This window comes from Neocloeon triangulifer, unplaced genomic scaffold, assembly GCF_031216515.1.
Source record: "Neocloeon triangulifer isolate White Clay Creek 2 clone unplaced genomic scaffold, ASM3121651v1 ptg000012l, whole genome shotgun sequence".
NCBI lineage: Eukaryota > Metazoa > Arthropoda > Insecta > Ephemeroptera > Baetidae > Neocloeon > Neocloeon triangulifer.
The window spans coordinates 13,002,161-13,020,914 of NW_026775554.1; the positions used below are offsets into that span (position 1 = coordinate 13,002,161).

At 37.5% G+C, this 18,754-nt stretch overlaps 2 protein-coding genes across 4 annotated transcripts in view; both read right to left on the reverse strand.

Moving 5' to 3' along the window:
* Positions 1 to 3,414: 3,414 nt before the first annotated feature.
* On the reverse strand, positions 3,415 to 7,516 carry LOC132197579 (uncharacterized). Of its 3 annotated transcripts, none has more exons than XM_059620934.1 (11): positions 7,253 to 7,516; positions 7,060 to 7,137; positions 6,696 to 6,737; positions 6,490 to 6,633; positions 5,744 to 6,373; positions 5,479 to 5,596; positions 5,327 to 5,425; positions 5,002 to 5,181; positions 4,609 to 4,868; positions 4,395 to 4,550; positions 3,415 to 4,175 (listed from the first exon to the last, which is right to left on the reverse strand). In XM_059620934.1, the coding sequence occupies exons 1-11, from the start codon at positions 7,505 to 7,507 to the stop codon at positions 3,936 to 3,938; spliced, it is 2,202 nt and encodes a 733-aa protein (XP_059476917.1). In that variant the 5' UTR covers positions 7,508 to 7,516; the 3' UTR covers positions 3,415 to 3,935. The 3 variants fall into 3 exon arrangements, with proteins under 3 accessions (XP_059476917.1, XP_059476916.1, XP_059476918.1); XM_059620933.1 differs by having other exon boundaries at positions 5,261 to 5,425; XM_059620935.1 differs by lacking the exon at positions 4,395 to 4,550 and having other exon boundaries at positions 5,261 to 5,425.
* A 526-nt stretch (positions 7,517 to 8,042) lies between these two features.
* LOC132198231 (uncharacterized) overlaps positions 8,043 to 18,754 on the reverse strand; it is a 58,926-nt gene continuing 48,214 nt past the window's right edge. The window contains exons 2-5 of the mRNA XM_059622130.1: positions 11,328 to 11,656; positions 10,588 to 10,988; positions 9,696 to 10,274; positions 8,043 to 9,196 (exon numbers count right to left, since the gene is read on the reverse strand). Coding sequence (XP_059478113.1) covers positions 8,305 to 9,196; positions 9,696 to 10,274; positions 10,588 to 10,988; positions 11,328 to 11,656 — 2,201 coding nt within the window. The 3' untranslated portion in view covers positions 8,043 to 8,304. The remainder of the gene's footprint in view (positions 9,197 to 9,695; positions 10,275 to 10,587; positions 10,989 to 11,327; positions 11,657 to 18,754) is intronic.

The following is an 18,754-nucleotide window of genomic DNA, read 5'->3' on the forward strand; positions in this document are numbered from 1 at the left end:
AAACTCTAGAAACGTAAATATAATATATCGATTTATTACAAATAGAGATTCATAAAATAACAATTAATCAACAAAAAGACCACGAATAAAAAAAGTACAAAATAATCTAATATTCAGCATTTATTCAGTTTATAATTCAAATAAAATGTGTGTTCTACTGACATTATAATGGTTTGAAACGCGTATTTTAATTATTCAATTTTTGAAGGAAAACTTTGGTTCCAGTTGGTGGTGAATAAATTTTAAATAAATAACCTAAATCAATGCTTAATGAACTTCAGAAATTATATTTCTTATGGTTGTTTTTTAACTTCGAGATGCCAAAATTAATCCTCATCTTGATTACTCCACCTGCTTTGTTGCAGGAGTCGTGACATTGCATACATTGGGAGCGGCCTTTGTTTTGAAATCTCGGCTATATTTCTGCAGGGTCAGTGGCCGTCCTTTGGGGCAAATAAAATGAGCTCCTCCGCTCAAGTGAGGCAAGGTCAAGTGTTGCTTCGACCTGATCGCGGCGCCGTACGGATGCGAGGACACCTGCCGCGAGTACGTTTTTCGCACACCGCGGCTTTGTCGTCGGCGGAAAAAAATAGTAAAGATCCTGGAGGATGAATTCTCGACTTTATCGGTGCTAATGCGAGTTGACGAAATGCGGCGCGTGACCAATAATTCGTGCCTTTTTACGGCGGCAATCAAACTCGCGGGTTAATTAATTTCAAATTGCGAGAAAGGCAATAAACTTTCCAAATACTCGGCGGTGTCGCGTTTCAAACACACCATACGATTTTCTTCTCACGTCGCTGCGTTTTGAGAATATCTGGGTTTATCAAAATTCCATAAAGCAATCGGTTGGTTTTGTGGCTAACCACGAATTTATTAATCACAAACAGCAATCCAATCCATATTGCCGGCTAAGTCTTCAGTTTCACCAGGCAACAATATTGCCTTTTCGGGCACACGAGAGAATTTTTCCGTGCCGGGTGCCTGTTTCACAGGGAATTTATCGCCCACAAGGCGTCCCGGCCGATCGCCGGCGCGACATTATGTATTGGTCTCAACTAACGAGGCAGACATTGCTCATATTTCAGTCAGCGGCTCTTACCTCCCGGAACGCACCGACTTCTTCTCGAAAATGTAGGAGAAGGGCGATGAAAGATGATGGCACCCCACAGAGGTTCTCACCAGACACACTTTCCTTCGATAAACTCCTGATTTATAACTTGTGCAAGAATGAGAGAAAGAGAGAAAAGTTGCGATACAACCTCGGTGCACGCGAATTGATGGACGCAGAATCATGTTAATAAACATTGGAAATTTTATTTGCTTACATTTCGCGTTGTGAACGTAAGATTGAAATTTCGGTTTTTCTTTTACAAATTTGATTATTTGTCTTGAAAAATAACGGTTATTCATTTACAAAATTAGAGAAAGTGACAATTATTTATGGGGACTTTAAAATTATACACATAAAAAAAGTAGTGCACCCAAACAATTCAACTGGGAAACGCATAAAAAAATATTTTTAAAGAAAATAATCTGTTTTGTTAGCGTAAAATCGCTAAAATATTAAAAAAAAAAAAATAAAATAAAATAAACATGTTAATTTAAGAAAATGTCAATTTCTTACCTTAAAATTTTTACATTGTAAATTAATTGAAAACACAATTACTTTGCAGTTTCAAGGGGTTGAAGTGCAAACCAGCATGTCATTTTTGCAATTCAACTCCTGAAAGGGCGAATAATTTCTTTTTGAATTATTTTCTTTTCCAATTAACAATGTCAGGGGAGTGTTCCTTTCTTGGGTTTGGGTATGTTGTTATTATTATTTTTTTTTAAATGTTCAATTTTTATTTTTATTCCTGAATATGAAAAATATACTAGGTTTTTAAAAGTTTAAGGCTTGAATAAAATACAAGCTTTATACATACATTTTGCAAAGCTACCAATTTGCACTGACAATTAATCTCCAGCCAGACACTTGTACTCGCGGCCCGTCCAATTTATAGGATTTCTTAACGAGCTGCCTTGCAAGCCATAAATCTGTTAATGCTCAATCGATCCCAAATCACGTACGTATACTTTAACGCTGGTGAACGTAGAAGCAGTTTACAGCCGCGGCCTGAATGGAGTACAAATAAACGCAGCGCGCGAGAGAGCAGCAAGCATCCTTTTGTGTTCGCGCGGCTTGTCAGGTGCGGCGCTCTTTGAAAATTGTGTCTTTGAATTATCAAATTATTCTCTGCTTGCGTTTTCTGTTGCGTGATCAGATCGATTCGTGACCCAACAACTAACACACGACAACAAAAATAACAGCATCTGTTTAGGATAATATAAGGAATTCAATATTTCCAAAAGAAAAAAGAAATAAATGCTGGAACTGAAGTATTTCTTACAATGAGGGAAAGCTGGAAAATATTAATGTATGGGAAATTGAATATTTAAAAAAAAAATGTAATACAATTGAAAGCAACAACATTAAATTAATAGGGATTAAGAATGCGTGTATCAAAAATTGCTAAATTTTTATCATTATTTAAGTTCGATATAATTCTTATAATTGTAAGATTTCACCAATAACATACAAGCATTAATTATTTTCATATGTAAAACTGCTTATTCAATAAATTTCTTGTATTTAATGAGAGGGTTAAATTTGAGCTAAAATTTACATTTTTTTTTTTCAATAATATATTCAAAATTTCAAATGACAAATTCTACACTCTCTTATAGCTAACCGTCCAGATATATTTAACTGCGCAGATTAGTTAACGACTTCGTTCTTGCAATTAGTGTAGTGGCACATCGGTTGTTCTCGAAAACACCGAGTCATTGCTCTGGACCAATAAATCACGCCACCTGCCTGCCCGCATTTAGCACCACAATAAAAGTGAATTGTCATACACAATAGGCCAATGAATGGCTTAACAGTGCGCGGCGTGATCACCTGGAGCACTGCTAATGCGCAAATGGGACGTCTCGCGGTACCCGGTGGGTTGGAAATGAATGAGGTGTCAAATCGCACACAATACCTCGGCTCTTGCATGACCTCAAGGAAACACCATCTTTAATGTGCACAGAGCGCTTTCCTTTCCTTGTTTTTTTGCAGTCATGAATACTTTGAATTTTTCAGGAATCTGAAAGAGGCGGGTTTCCTGTTAAAGGTGTGATGCCACCATTTGAATAAATAATCAAGGAATTTCATTCTCATAATAAAAATCCTTTTACTCATGAGTCATTTTATATGCCTAAAATAAATATTTGACACGTTCCTGGTGAAATTTTCACTATTTTTTTCCTTATGACTCGACCTCCAAATGGCCTTGCCTAGAAAATAGTACGAATTTATCTATAGAACTTTCCTGATCAAAATAATATTGCTACATATTACCATGTGGATCTTTATAATATTTAAAAAATGTTTACTTTCATTTTCTCAATATTTATTTCGGTGATTCCTTTCCACTGTTCATCCTCAGTTATATTCTAAGTAAGTATTGAAACAAATAGATGTTATGCAGTGATTTTGTTCTAACATTATTGTAGTTGAACCTGTTTATAACCCTCTTTGTTAGTTGACAATAAAATAATACGAAGAAACCTTAACGAAAACATCTAAAATAGCAGAAAAATAAACTTAAAATAGTGTATCAATCAAAATTGGTATCGATCACATTTATAAGCAATGCACCAAGTTCTATTGAAGAATGTGTGTATGCAGCTTAATGATTACATTATTGGGGAAACTGTTATCACTGAAGCCATCCCTGCTCTAAAAAATCATAGTAATGCTCTGTGGGTAATGCTAATGCTTCATGAAACTAAGTATACAGGAAGTTTGAAACTAACTCATATTTTTCTATAATATCGAATATACTATCTGCTGACAGAGCTGTGCTGTTATTTTATAAAAGTTAAACCCAAAAGAAAATCCATCCTTAGCGTGCACTTCTTCCCTGGCGAAGAATGAGCTCAGCCACAACTTCCTGCAGATTTTCCTTGTAGCGGTCCAGCAATTGCTCGTTAAGTCTGTCGTCGAAGAATCCCATATCAGCCAGAGTAATCAGATTTTGCGTTCGTGGGTCAGTAGGTTCTTCAGAAACAGCACGGGGAGTGGGGACAGGGGCTGTTCGTGGAGATGGTTCTGGCCCAAGGAAAGCAGCTCCGTGGGCAGCAGACTGAAAAATGTATTTAAAATTTAACATGGTTTTCATAAAATAATTAATGTATTGTGAAAAAATGCTAAAATATACTTTGCAATAGGACATATAAGAGTAGCCACAAAAATCTACTACTAAAAAGGCTCTTCAACAAACAAACAAATCTCATGGCCCACTCCTATCAGTCAATTTGATACGACAAAGCATTGGACGAGAAAACAACAGCCTTGCACTTACAAAAGCTGTAGAAGATGACAATGTGGAGCCTTGCAAGCTCCTCATAATGGCCTCGGCACTGCTGTAGGCCTTGGCTGCCACATTCATAGCCCCAGTCACCAATGTTTCAGGCAGAATGTGGACGGGCGAAGATTCCCTCTCCGCATCATCCACCCTCTGAACAAAACAAATTTGCACTCTCCACACAATATGCATAAAATAACAGAGCACAAACCTGAGAGTGTTTCGGAAAGACGGGTCGATTTTCCATATCCTTCAGTTCATGCATCGGGTACTTGATCAAGGTTGTGTCCGAAGTAGGTTCATCTGCCTCACTTTCTGCCTCTCTAGGCGTTGTGGGTGGTGTTTTGCATGACTGGTCTGTCGGATTCAGAGATAGTTCGGGGCGAAGCGAGGGAATCAACACAGTGGACAGTGCAGAGGCTTCTTCACCTGGCAAGGAAGGGTTACTTTCCTTTTCTACTTTATCATCGTCTAAATAAAAATAAAAAATTAAAATTTGGAACATAGATCAAAAATTATAAATGAGAATTCTATCATAAAAAATCAATACTGAATTAGGTTAGAAAACAGTAAGAAACATGTTGTTATTTAAAAAAGCCTTCACCTTTGTCCTTTTGGTACTGATAACACTGTGGCATTGGGACGTCCACATGTACGAAGTCTGAGTCGGAGGAGTCTGAGGAGCTGTCATCATCGTCGTCATCCTCTTCGTCAAGATCACTCTCGTACTCTCCCTTGTCTTTCTCTTGAATCACGCTTCCTGCCAAATTTGCCTCTTGGATTTCTAAATTGGTGCCAATAACAATATTGCAATGAGGACACATTCAAATATTGATTAATAAATGGCATGAAGCTAGACTGACCTTTGACAAATGGATGTTGAGTTAGTGTGTTACTAGACACAGGTGTGCTCGCAACTTCTTTCTCACCTTGAATGGGATCAATAGAGAAGGAGCACCGCAGGACCTGGCCAAACCGGTCTTCATTTTGGAAAAAGTGGAAGTAGCACTCGTAAAGTCCAGGTCGGGCTGTGAATAAGTAATATAGGATTTTAAAGTTCATGTTGATGAGTGAATTTTACCAGGAACTTCAAATGAAATGACAATTTTGTCCCAATCTCCAGGCTGCAGTTTTGGTGCAGGTATGGTGTGCTCACTTAGAGACATTCCAGCAGAAGCATGAGCAAGACGAATCTCCGTCTGAAAAAAAAAAAAATTAATCACTAAATTTATCTTTCTAGGCAGATAACTTGAATTAATGTGACACTTTTAAATCTTTTTTTTTTTTGGAAAATAAAAGATGTCTGTCAGTACATTATTATTTGAAAATGGAAGCTCAATTATAACCTTATCATCCCAAGGCAATTCTCCAACATTCCTGACCACCCACTGGTATGAAAAGATGCTTCCGTTGTCCAACTTTCTCTCCAAAACAGGTTTATTTTCGGTCAGAATTGCAGCGTCGTACTTTCGAGCAGGTCGTTCATTCTCAATGGATGAATTGTTGGAACTTTCCATAGGCATGATTTGCGGCTCCATGGAAACCGGAGCGGAGGCCGTGGGCTCCTCGCGGGGCTCGAGGACCGTCCTGGAGACTTTCTTGGCCATGATGTGGCAACGTTTGCTTTCCAACTGCTCCATCTTCCTGCTCAAGCGGCCAAGTTTCCTTTCACCCTTGTGCTTGTATTGCGAAGTCTCCGGAACGTCATCCAACTCGAGGCTCATTTTCTGTGTCTTGCTTTGCAACTTCTGAAGTTTCCTCTCAATCTTCATGCACTTGAAGTCTGCTGTTGAAAGCATCTCTTTGTGAACGGCTCCATGTCTCGAACCATGATGGTGATCATGTCTCGGACCATGGTGATGTTCGTGTTTGGGACCGTGATGGTGGTCAGGTTTAGGACCATGGTGGCGATGGTGCTTGTGGCTCAGTTTCTCATCAATCACCTGACCTATTTCCTCCATGAGTTCAGCTCTGAACTAAAATTTAAAAAATTATTTTGAGTGATTCGGCCTTCGATCATTTAAAGATCATAAAATATTTAATTCATGGTTCAAATAATCTTTTTTAAATTCTAATTAGAATAATAAATTACTTTTTTCATGTAACAAAGGAACCACTCAGGGGGCTTCTTATCCATGCCACTGCCACTCGGCAGGAACGAACCACTTGACTCTGAGGAAGTTGTGTCACTTGCTGTATCAACTGTCAAAATCACCTTCTCTCCAGCATTAACCAGCTAAAATTTTGAAATATTATTGAATAAAATTGATTTAATTTGAATTATCATTATGTACTGACCATTAAGGCATTAATGAACGCGTCCTCCGAGTCCAGACTCCACTGTAAACAAATTTGTCAAATTAATTAAACAGCTGTTTAACTTTCTACGCAGGATTAAAATTAGCCTCAAATGCAGGTCGAGACTCTAAATTTAATTTTGTTTGTGTGCACGTAAATTGCATTCTCTAGACATGCATACAAAGCCATTGGAATGCATTTCATTCAGATTCCACTCGCTGCCACATATTCTAAATTTAAACCCAACGACAGAAACCCATGCACTTAAAATTCAGCTCCGAGTAGCTAAAGAGAGTTAAAGAGTTAAAGTGGTGCGCCAACTGATGCAATATTTTAAGCCCATAGCAACCAAATTGCTTCTCACCTCATGCTTTGCTCCTGTACTGGTTTCGTGGACGCAACTGAACCTCAAAACCTTCTGGGTTTGGGCTGCTTCGGAAGCCTGGAAATTGCAAAACAGTTCTGGTTAGTAATTTCCTCCAAGAGAGAAAGTTATGAAGAAAATTGGAGTGGGTAATCTCTCGAGTGTGAAAGATGAATTTCTAGAAAGAACGTACCCAATGGCTGCGTAGCTCGGCCAGACATCTCGGAGCTGCAGTAAACAGGGGCAAATCAGGTTCCTGCTGGATGGAAAGGTAGCTGTTGTCGCTGCTAACCCAGTTGAATTGCCGCTTGTAATGCACAAAGCCGTACTCGCCGGCCATGATCGCGCTTCGAGCCGACTTGCGAAATCCCTGACAATCGCTGCACTCTTGATTATTTATAGTAGAGAAACAAAGATTACATCCAGTCAGCGATAAATTAGTCACCATCAAAACAAATACGTCATTTCGGAAGTGACAACCTTGCCAACCTAATATAATTTAATTTAGCTAGAATTGTTTCTTTTTTTACTTGTTATTCGAAAAATTCATTATAATTTTATTATTTATTTCAATAATCATAAAATAATTTGAATTATATATGCTAATTTGGCAAAGATTATGAAAGAAAAATGAGCGTGATAACTTTGTTAAGTTTGCAACGAACATGAAAGAAGGCTATTGGTCCTTGAGAACAGACTTCGTCTGCTGATTAGCCGATTTGAACAGCAATTGGCGGCAAAAAGGCGTGAGAAAAGTATCGCAGGCAATGAAAAAGTCAGCGATCTTGCGTAATATTCTCGAATGTATTTCAACGAGGAAAAGTCTCATTTCAAATACTATTGCAACTCTAAGGGGTCACTGGCATCTCAGGTGAAGCGAATTCATAGGTTCCGTTCTGTATCATCTGTTGAATTTTATATTTAATTTAAAAATCCTTTTGGATTTCCTTCGAAATATGTGCAATAAATAAATTAACGCAATATTAAATTAATGATTATAACATCAACAACTTCAATCAATTTTTATTTGATTTATTTTCATTTTTTCATACATAATTATTCTCTATTTTAAACATTTTCATCTAAATTCTGCTTTTATTCACTAGTTTAGGATTTTAATATTTTATTCAAAATCCACATTTTAATTCTAGATATGATATAATTTTGGCATGAGATTGAATTAAGTACACAGAGACACTTATTGCTCCTTTTTTTTAACAATACTGATATTTAGATATTGATATATTACCAATAGGTTGAATGTCTGGTCACTGTATTGTATCTCTGCTCACTTTTGTGTCTCCAAACTGTCCAAACTTGGGTCCTGGTCCTCCAGACCAGCATGACCACAATCAACGCCACACTCATGGTAACAATGGCTGCGGAAACTGTTAGCAGAACCAACGTCAGAATATCGTAACTCTCCTCAGGGTCGGGCTCCTCTTCACCTGAACCCCAGTCGATCAACACTTGGGGAGCCCCCTTGCTTGCCACAAGGAAGAGTTCAAATTGATCTATGGGCTCCTCCAAAGTCAAGTTCCAGTTTTGCGAATCGTGACACAATTTGTGTACCCGTCCTGAGATTTTCATCTGGAGGAAGTTGTTTCTGCAGTCTTTCGCCAGGCTCAGTTTCTCGACCCTGATCTTCGAGATATTACCCTGAGCCGTCCATTGGCACAAAATCGGCGAGTTTACATACTTGTCAACTATGGGGAACTGGAAGGAGGAATAAAAGAAGGTGGCATTCGGAGCGTTTATTTCACCGTGCCCACAGTGCAGGTGGTCGGGGTCAGGAGGGACGAATTGATATCTGCCCTGGAACTGGTACAGCTCAGGCGAGTTTTTCATGGAAGACTCTAGAAGCTCAGGGTTGAGCCGCAGTTTTAGCTGCAAAAGCATTTCCGACCCTCTTGAATGATAAATTTGCGCGTGGTGGTGCTTTTCGGCCATCCTTCCGCCGCATTCGCACCCTAGGTGGATGGTTTCGATCTTTTCTGATATGAGCAGCCTGTCGTAGGTTGCGTTGTGCCCTAGATTGGGGTCGCAGATTGAATTTACACATTTGAAGAGAGGCTCGAAAACAGCGTGGTTTAGATTAAGACGCACTGTGTACCCCTCCGGAGCTTTAAATTTATACCTGCAAACAATTAAATAAAAAAATATTACAATGACGCAATTTAAATAGTGGGATTAAAACTTTTCAACTTAATTTTAATTACTCTATTAAAATACTATTACTATTTTGCACTTTTTTTCATTGATCTCGATAATATGAAAACAAAATTCTTAGATAAAGTTTGTGATTTTTAAAGCTGAATTTTATTTCCTTGCTTGAAAAATTAATAAATGAAATGTATATAAAGTTAAATCATATTATAAAGAAATCGCCAAAGTATTAAGAATACATATAAAAACTTTAGGAACTTATGAAAATAAATTTTGCTTCCATGAATTTTTAAAATTTCAATATTTTCTGTTTAAATAATATTTATATATTCATTTAAAAATCGAATATATATTCTTTTACTTGAAACTCAGTTGTACTCAAATAAGTTTCAAGTTTCAATTAAACAAAAGAATATATATTTTCGTTTTTTTATTAAAAAGTTATGTTTTTTTTAAGTCATACTGCTTACCTGCAAATAAGAACTTTTGGCATTTTGGGTGGCTCGAGGAGAATTTCCTTTGGATTCAGCAGAGAAAATGGTCCTCCCAAGCGGCTTGGCAGGAATTCTATGTCACACCATGTGCCCCGTGCATGGCGTCCTGTCTCGATGGAGCTCACGGAAGTGAACCTGACGTGGAAGAAGAGCCTGCTGCTGGCATCAAAGGTGCCTGCAGGACTGAAGTACACTATTTTCAACTGGTGCGACTTGCTGACCACCGGAAAGTTCAGAGTGTGATTTTTGCAGACGCTAAGGACCATCTCGAGTCCGTCCCAAACTTGAACCCGATCGTCGAATTCCGAGCAGGTTGACCTGGTCCTCAGGGTCTTGAAGGCGAGCCATATTTGCTTTCCTGGTTTTGTGACCAAGTGGTAGGAGCAGTGGCTCTTGGGCGCCAGCCAGTGGTGGGGCGACTTTAGGTAGTCAATGGACGAGCCAACTTTAAAGGTTTGGGAGCAGCGAAATTGGTGGTCGGCAAGGTGAGGTGGTGACCTCTCAATGCTAAGTGCAAACCCTCTGGACGGAGGACCAGCGTGTGTAGAGACAAACCTGAATTCAGAAGAGAAAATTAAAATTTTTAATTAATGTATTGCACTGAAAATATCAATTGTTATAATTATTAAATTTCATATTATTTTATTATTTTATAGAATAAAAATAATTGTAAAGCAGTTGTAAAGCTGGATATGCACAATAATTTGATAAATTAATATGTAATAAAAACCATGTTATAAGTATAGCTAGCCGGGGAGGATATCTATAGTGAATGTCCCCCATGCCCCATAATTTATTTTTTATAAAGTTTAAACTTTTCATTGTAATTTTTATTTTTTATTTTATATTCAGTTTATGATTTTCATACCTGATTGTAACGTCTCTAGTTTTTGAAACAATCTTTGGAAACTTCTTGGCCCTGCCGCAAAACTTATCCACCAACTCGCCGCCGTCGTAGATTTCCAGGTGGTCGTCCAGTTCGCACGCAGCCCCGTAGTGGAGGCGCTGACCTCCACCGACTTCGAACAATTCATAACGGCCACCGATGATGATTCCTGAATCTGGTGATTTAAGGTGGTAGGAGCAGTTCATAGGTCGAGGGTAGGCTCCAGGGTAGGAAGGTGAGGTCACCTGACAGTACCCTGGGTACTCGAGGCAGTTGAAGTTGCGGTCGCATTCGGTGAACTGCACTTTCTTGCCAGGCGTAACCAAAATCATCTGGTGGTGCTTCTCTTGCAGAGTTAGTTGAGAGTGGAGCTCTACTCGCGCCTAAAAAATTATTCAAAATTTTAGGGAATGTTGGACTCTTAATAAATTATGTACAAATTTCTGAACAATAAATTTATTTATAATAAAGTGAGCAGAATATTTTGGTTTTTTTAAGCAAAATAGTTATACAACCGGCAGCGCAAGTCTGTTGAGCCAGTTGCCTATCTACCGCTTATATAAAATATTTAATTAAAAATTGATTGAAATTTCAGATGAAATGAAGGAAATTTAATGCTTTTTCAAGTAAATTGACTGAACATTGAAAAAGATCATTTTTTACTTTCGGTTGATGTGTTACAAAAATTAAGATAATTGAGAGAAAAATAAATAATAAATTACTTGAAAATCGTGGTTCCTTCCGCCAGGATGAACTACCACATTGATCCTCGGGTTGTGCTCAGTGGTTGGAAAGAGCAGGAACGTATTTGGCGAAACTCCTCCGCCGCAATAAAGCGAGTCGCCTATCTTGACCCATCCGTCCTGGCAGGCGCCCCCGCTGACCGTGCGGTGTCCCACGTTAAAGTGCTCGAGACTGACTTGGAAAATTCGTCCGGCGAGGGTGCCCGGGGGTGTGTGCACGACGTAGGAGCAGTGGACGGGCGTGGTTGAGTCGTTGTGTCTGCTGCTGATTAGCACCGGACGCTCGGCGTTGAACACGAGGCTGCAACCTGCGACACAAGAGATAACGCGAGCGTGTTAATGGGGTGAAACGCTGCGGGCGCGGTTGGGGTGGACCGCACAGAGATATGTGAAAAGTTGAAGGGACGGGGGAGACAAAGTACGTCTGACGAGGAGAAGAAGTACCACCGGAGTGGAAGCTTGAGGCGGACTTTTTTCATAAAAATTATGAGACGTGTTCTTAAAAAAGAATGAAAATAAATTTTGAATAAAAACAGCGAGAAGGAAGAAAAAATTCGGAGTTCAGATTTTTTACTCGCATGAAGTAATTTATATAATTTTTACCTCTAAAATATTTTAAACAGATTATTAATAAATATGTCTCGCTTGCAGCAAATATTTTTGAGTATTATAATTTTATTAAACCATGCAAAAAACGAAAAAAAATTTATTCAAAATCAAATTGAGATATTTTTGGTGAATGGAATTATTGGATTTGAAATCTCTTCTTGATTATCGCGATTGATCAGTTGTTTATATTGTAAAAATCGTTAGCATTTTGGCGCATTGTAATGACTGCGGAACAGCAGCTTTATCGAGAGCTACTTTCGTTATCAGCAGCCGGCCAAAAGTTTGATAAATGGCGCGTGCGAAAACGCATTTTCGTTTGGGTGTCCAAACAACTGTGAAATGCGCACAACTATTTTTTATTACGCACTCCGTCGCATTGTGTATGGGCAGAGCGAGTCTGCGGTAATGATGATAAAAAGCGTTTCCCATTATTTCTCATTCAGCACAATTCAGAACTCGGTGCGTTTATCGCCAGTGAACCATACTGAGCAAAAAGTCGTTTTGCTTTCGTAAACAAAACTATTGCATAACATAAATACATAGAGTTTAAATACAATTGGGTTCCTATCCTGATGTTTTTTTTTATACTGAGAACTGAGAGAAGTGGTTCTTGTGAGTAACCAAATTTATTCTTAATATATGAATAATTTTAATTTTATTGGAATTTATACTAAATTTGTCCAATTTACATTAGTTTACCTATTGTTCTGTAAATTTAAGTTTTCTGATTTGAATGTGATATTAACAATGAACAATGACTAAATGTAATTCTTTAAATATTCCAAAACCTCCCTTTGACTAAAAACGTTTGGTTAAAAAAGCAATAGCATAGATAGTACTGACAGGGAGCTAGGAATAATATTGCAATACAGAAAGAAAACTTTTGAATTCGCAAGGAATATTTTGAAGATATGCCATGCAATATTTATTCAACATCGTTGTATATGCTCAGGTTTATTTACATTACTTTTTCCAAAGTTGCAATACCTCCTTGGCTTATGTTCGTGTGCGCTGCAATAAATTTTGAATGTTTTCATCTGCTTTGAAATTCAAATATTAGCGAAAAGAGAAGAAGAAGAAGAAGTTTATTTTGCTCGCAAGCCACCTCTGCGTTGCTTCTTCTTTCCGCGTGTGCGGGATAATAAACGTGGCAGAAAAGGGATTTGCTGCGACTGCCATAGGTGAGGGCGCATTCTGGCACGAGTGCTGAGTGCGGAGTGAGCGGAATAAATTAACAATCTGCATGAGAGAGAGCACGTATATTATATGGCAGAGGCACTTGATCTCCCGCTCTTTCCCATTGAGAGTATCATGAGCAGCGAAAATAATGAATTATTATTCGCAGGCATACACTACATGTACATTTATGGGAATAAAACACACACCCGCGCGCGCAGCTTGAGTGTATATTTTGGTCGCTCCTTTCCGACTTAATAAATATGAGAAGTCACGGTCGCCAATTCCGTGAATTTAAAAAAGCACATTTTTTACCCGCCTTCAAACCCCACACACACATCAATGAGTGCCGGTTACTCGCCATTCAGGCGTCTGTAAATTTTGCATTTGTGTGGCAGCCGGTTTGACAGTTTTGCACAATTTGTACGTGCCAAAAATATATATCACCGATGCACGCCCTGCGGCTCGCCAAACCCGACAAGTGATTTTTTTTTCGACCATTTGAACGGAAATGCGAATGTCAAAAGCTTGTGACATTTTGCTCCATTGAGAGGAGAGGATTGCAAAGTATAATCAACTAATACCACACAAATTCAAATTATAGATAAAGGTTTTTTTGTACTTTTTAACTATATAATGTCGAAGTAAGTTATGTTCAATAAACGCTGGATATCTAAAAAAAAAAATTATTTGCGATGTTTGATTAGACAATTTTAAATAACATAACATTTATATTAAATAATAAACTTCATTAATATTGCTTTTGGTTTTTTTTAAACAATTCAAATATAAAATAACGATTTTTTTTAGATTTTTTATTTATCATGGAATTAATAATCTCCTGGTCTAACAACGATCAAAGGCCTAATAATAGAAAGATGAGAATAAGGCTGCCATTCAGGAATAATAAATTTGATTTCTCTTTTTCTAACAATTGTTCAAAATATTATATTTATTAATTAATTGGCTCTCTAAACAAATAAATTGCTTATTAAAATTATTGTTTTAAAGTAGTATAATATTATAAAAATAAATAATTTTGCCAGGAATAAAATTTGAAAAGGTATTTATTTTATTTTGAATCAACTAATTAAACTTGTTCAAATTTAAAATTAGAAAAACAGATAGAATTTTGTTAAAAGAGGCTCTTGATGAATCTCATTAAATTAAAAGCACTTCACAAAGACTCCATTCTTCCCTCCCATTGCGAAAGTTGCGCCCCGGCGAGTAACGCGCAATACTATAAATTCACAGACGGCAAAAAACGCAAAAACAAAGCGTTTGCGTCGGGGGCGATTAATTAATTGGTAATGAAGCGCATCATTCCTCTCAAGCGTCAGCGGCCGATTTCGTCTCGCGGCGAAAATAAAATTTACAAATCCTCACGAGCAAGCACACAGGTTCAATTATGACGGAGAGGAAGTGGCGTTCGCGTTTTATCGAGCGTGCCCGAGTGATAGGTAGGTGGGCCAAAGAGACGAACCACCGGCCAAAGAAATAAAACACCAAGACAGGTGTTCGCCGAGACTGACGGTTTTAAGATTTTTGGCAGCCGGCCGCGTGTGATTCTCGCGAAAAGCGGCTCTCGGCTGCTCCCAGGAGGACTTTTGAATCTGATTGAAAGCACCAAATATTTAGCAGGCATTATCGTAAAGCTGTTTTACGACGACGGCGTTTTGGGGCAGAAGATCAAAGAACCGAAGAACCTCTAATTGAAATCGAGAGAACAAACTTTCGGCGAAGTTTCGTGCCGAGTGCGCGTCTCTCCTCATTTGACTTTCTTTCCTCTGCTGCCCGAGTCGTCTGAGTGCAAACACTCATTGCACAGCACTTGACGTAGGTTTTTGAAGTTTTGAGTTGACAGTCGCAAACGGAGAGACGTGGATAATTTATCTGACTTTGCGTGCTTTTTGCTCGCACGTTGCTAATTAATTATGCGAGAGAGGAATGAGAACCCTTCACATCCTGGAGTGGAATGAGTTTAGACAGTGAGAATTAGAGCTCTGGCGTTTTTCTGGCAGTTTCTCGGTCATGTGCGGTTTCAGAATAGTTTCCTCTGAATTTAAGAAGTCGGCTTTACTATTATTAAATTGTATATATATTTTTTTTATTACTTTAATTCTGTGTTTTTTTTTCAGTGAAAAACTTTGTTATTGATCTTATTGTTCATCAGTTATGTTATGTTTCTCTTTTTAAGGTTTTGTTGGCTGGACAAGATTTCGTAATATCGTTTGACCTCAACCATAATGTTCACAATGGTGTGGTTTGAGTTGTTGAATGCTTGTGTGAATTAATTCTTTTTTATAATTTATTCTTTTTAGCTTTACTTTTAACAATAATTTTTTATTAATTTATTTTATTTACTTTTTATGTCTAGATAAGATAAATATTACAAATTTACAAATACTTCAGCTCATTAACATGAAAAAAATTTACTCTTTCCAAGTGTAATTAAAACCCTCTTTCATGGAGCAGACGCCTCTCATAAATAAACCCATCTTGAATAGTAAAGAGAGAGAATTTTAGCATAAGCTGCAAAACTTTGTAATGAGGCGAAGCAGGCCATAAAGCATTTCTAATTGGAGTTTCCGGTGGGCAGGTGAGCAGCAGGAGGAAGAAAAAAAAATCAAGAAGCCATACCACAAGCTTTGAACTGTTCCCAAAACGTCCCGTCCCAGCGCAAGGACACTCGCGTTCATTTATAAAAATATTTGAATGGTGACGGGACGAGTGAGAGTTGTTGCAGATATTTTAATTAAATTTTTCTCCCGCGCGAGTCACGACGACCATTAATCATAAACCGAGTCAGTCTTCTATCGGGGCCGCGTGACGGAAATATGAATAATGGAGGCGTTTTTAAAATAGCCGTCCGTTTGCCAAAACAAATATCAATACAGTGCAGTGTCAGCAGTGGGTCTGCCGGGTTGATGGGAAGCAGCTCTCGCTGTTTCACTCACTTGGATTCAACCCTTCACCGCTCACCAGGAGGGCGATTATCAAAATATGTGGCTGACCTCGTGCACTCTCTCCGTGTCAAATCACCAACTAATAGCTCTATTTATCTTCCGCCCCTTTTGGCTGATGGGGCGCCAACAAACAGGGCAGCTCCAATGACTTACTTAGAACAGATGTGTTAATTTAAGGGAGATCTTTGTTTAAATGCTTTAACTATCATTGGAAAATTACTTTTACATCTAGTTGAATGGACGAAAAAATACTAGCACAATTTTATTTTAAATTAAGTAATTTTAAAATTCTTTAAATATGGTTTTTTAACTCGACTAGAGAGTACTTTTTTTAAATTTAATTTCAATAACTTAGCTTTTTTTGCTATAATTTAACTTAAATTGTAAAGTGTGTTTTAGATATTTTCTCATTTTTTTTTTTTTTTTTTTTTTTTTTTTTAATATGAGATCCAAATCAATGATTTAAAAATTAAATAATAATTTATGAAAAATAATATTTTCCTTTTCCATTGAAGATAACAAAGTATCTTCATCTCTTTACTCATAAAAATTTATAATTCATGGTTGCTTTCACATTTATCTTAAAAAAAAGACTATCGAGAATAAAGTTATAAGCTTGATTGAATTTGTTTGTCATATTAGATCAAATCTTGCCTTCTCTAGCAATGCAGCGCATGAGGAGCATGTGTTATAAAAGCAAAACCACTTTTTTCTACCTCGGCAAAACAAAAACAAATATCCCTCTTCACCGCCACACAGACCCATTGAAAGGAACTCTCAACGACAAACAGCTTCTTTTTCTCGTATACATTTTTTCCCGCCGCAACTTTTCTCTCTCTTTGCTTAGGACAAAGAGCCGATTCGTTATGTGGCCGCGCGCAGAACCAAGAACAAAAAGCGAGGGACGTTTTAAGCAGCCGCTCGATTGCTGAGCAAACAGTTTTAAAATCCCGGCGAACGTATTTCAATCCATCATATAAAGTACACTGTTAATGTTTCCTCTATCCATTTACAGAGAAATTTATCGCCAGTATTTAACCCACTGGCACTTATCCAGGTCGTATACACCAGACTTTTTCATCACGGCGCCGCTTCAAACATTAAAGAGAAAAAATAGGGCAAAAAGAAAAAATATGCGCAAAAACTCGCTTATATTATGCATTCAAGGAATGTAAATTGGTATTTAGAAACTTATATCAAATTATGGTGATCATTACTTACAGTACAGTTGGTCAATTCATTTTCTGTTCCATATTAGTTCTTAGGAATTTGAAAATGTAAGAAAAAAAATGTGTTTAACTTAAAATAACAAAATAATAAAGCTTAACTAGCCAGATATTTTATAATACATGTGTTTGCAATAAAATAATTTTAAGATGCATCGGCAAATTATTTTAACAGCATTACGTCTGTAAGGTGCTACAGAATAGTTTTACAGAAAAAATCTGCTGAGGTACAGTTAACTGTATAATATACATTCGCAGAATTTAAATTTTAATGGTATGATAAAAATTAAATAAAAATTTAGTTCTACTATTTGTAAATATTCAGTAAAACACTGCATTTGAAAGTTACCTATGGGGTTTTAGGAAAATTAAATTACATTGTTGGTTGTAGTTCAAATATATAAAACTTTAAATGAAAATCGTCTTCAAAATATTATCAACTCTTAAAAATTTTTAGTCTTGAAATCTCCTGCTCTCTTATAAATTTGTTTATATATTTCAGCAAAATTGTACTTTCTTTCTTAATAATGAAGGGGGACAGATGTGAGCCTTTTCTTGATGGGGCCACACACCGTTCATCTAGAAATGTTGAGACAAGAGCGATTAAGGGCGAGTCCGAATAGAAGCGCCAATTAATTACGCGGTCAATAGAGGGCAGATAAACAACCAAGTTTTGGATGGTCCACTCTCGCACACACTCACACTCCACGCGCATAATTAATGCTTAATTTTGGCGGTCGGGCGGGAGCCGCGGGCAGAAAATAGCCCGCACGCGCAGCGAGCAATCCGCGCGCTAAGATGGATGAAGTGATTTAAACAGGTGTACTTTTTTGTGTAACACATTAACAATTCAAATGCCAAAGGGGCGCGAGCTATGCAGCGACGGTGGTGAGCTCTTTAAAGGAACACACACTTGTAACCGCTTTTGAATTTGCATTCAGTGCGCGCGATCGAAACGAAAATAATTGCCGGCGAATGCAAATGAAATGCGCCCTTGCTGCTTTTCTTCCTCCGTATACATGCAGTATTATTTTATACAGTGTTCGGTCGAAGAGCACTTTGGGACTCGGCCAAAGTGTCTTCGGTTTCCAGAAAAATAAAATACGACTCTTGCTCTGCTCGCAGACAGAAGTGTCAGCACATTTCTTATGACAGGAAGTCTGTGAGGCTTGCACATTTTACATTGCTGAGAGGAATATTTAATTTTAAAATTGTACCACAATCATGCTGTTAACTCCGTTTTTTTTAAATTGCTTTAAATAATCGTTTTTTTTTATGAAAGTTTTTTCTTTCTAATATTTTTAGCTTCTATATTGTATTTTCATTAATAAATAATAATCTTTTTAGTACTGACGATTGTATTTTTCCACTAAGGAGCTAGCAAATATTAACTAGAGAATTTTGTAATGGATTTTCCATAAGTGAAATG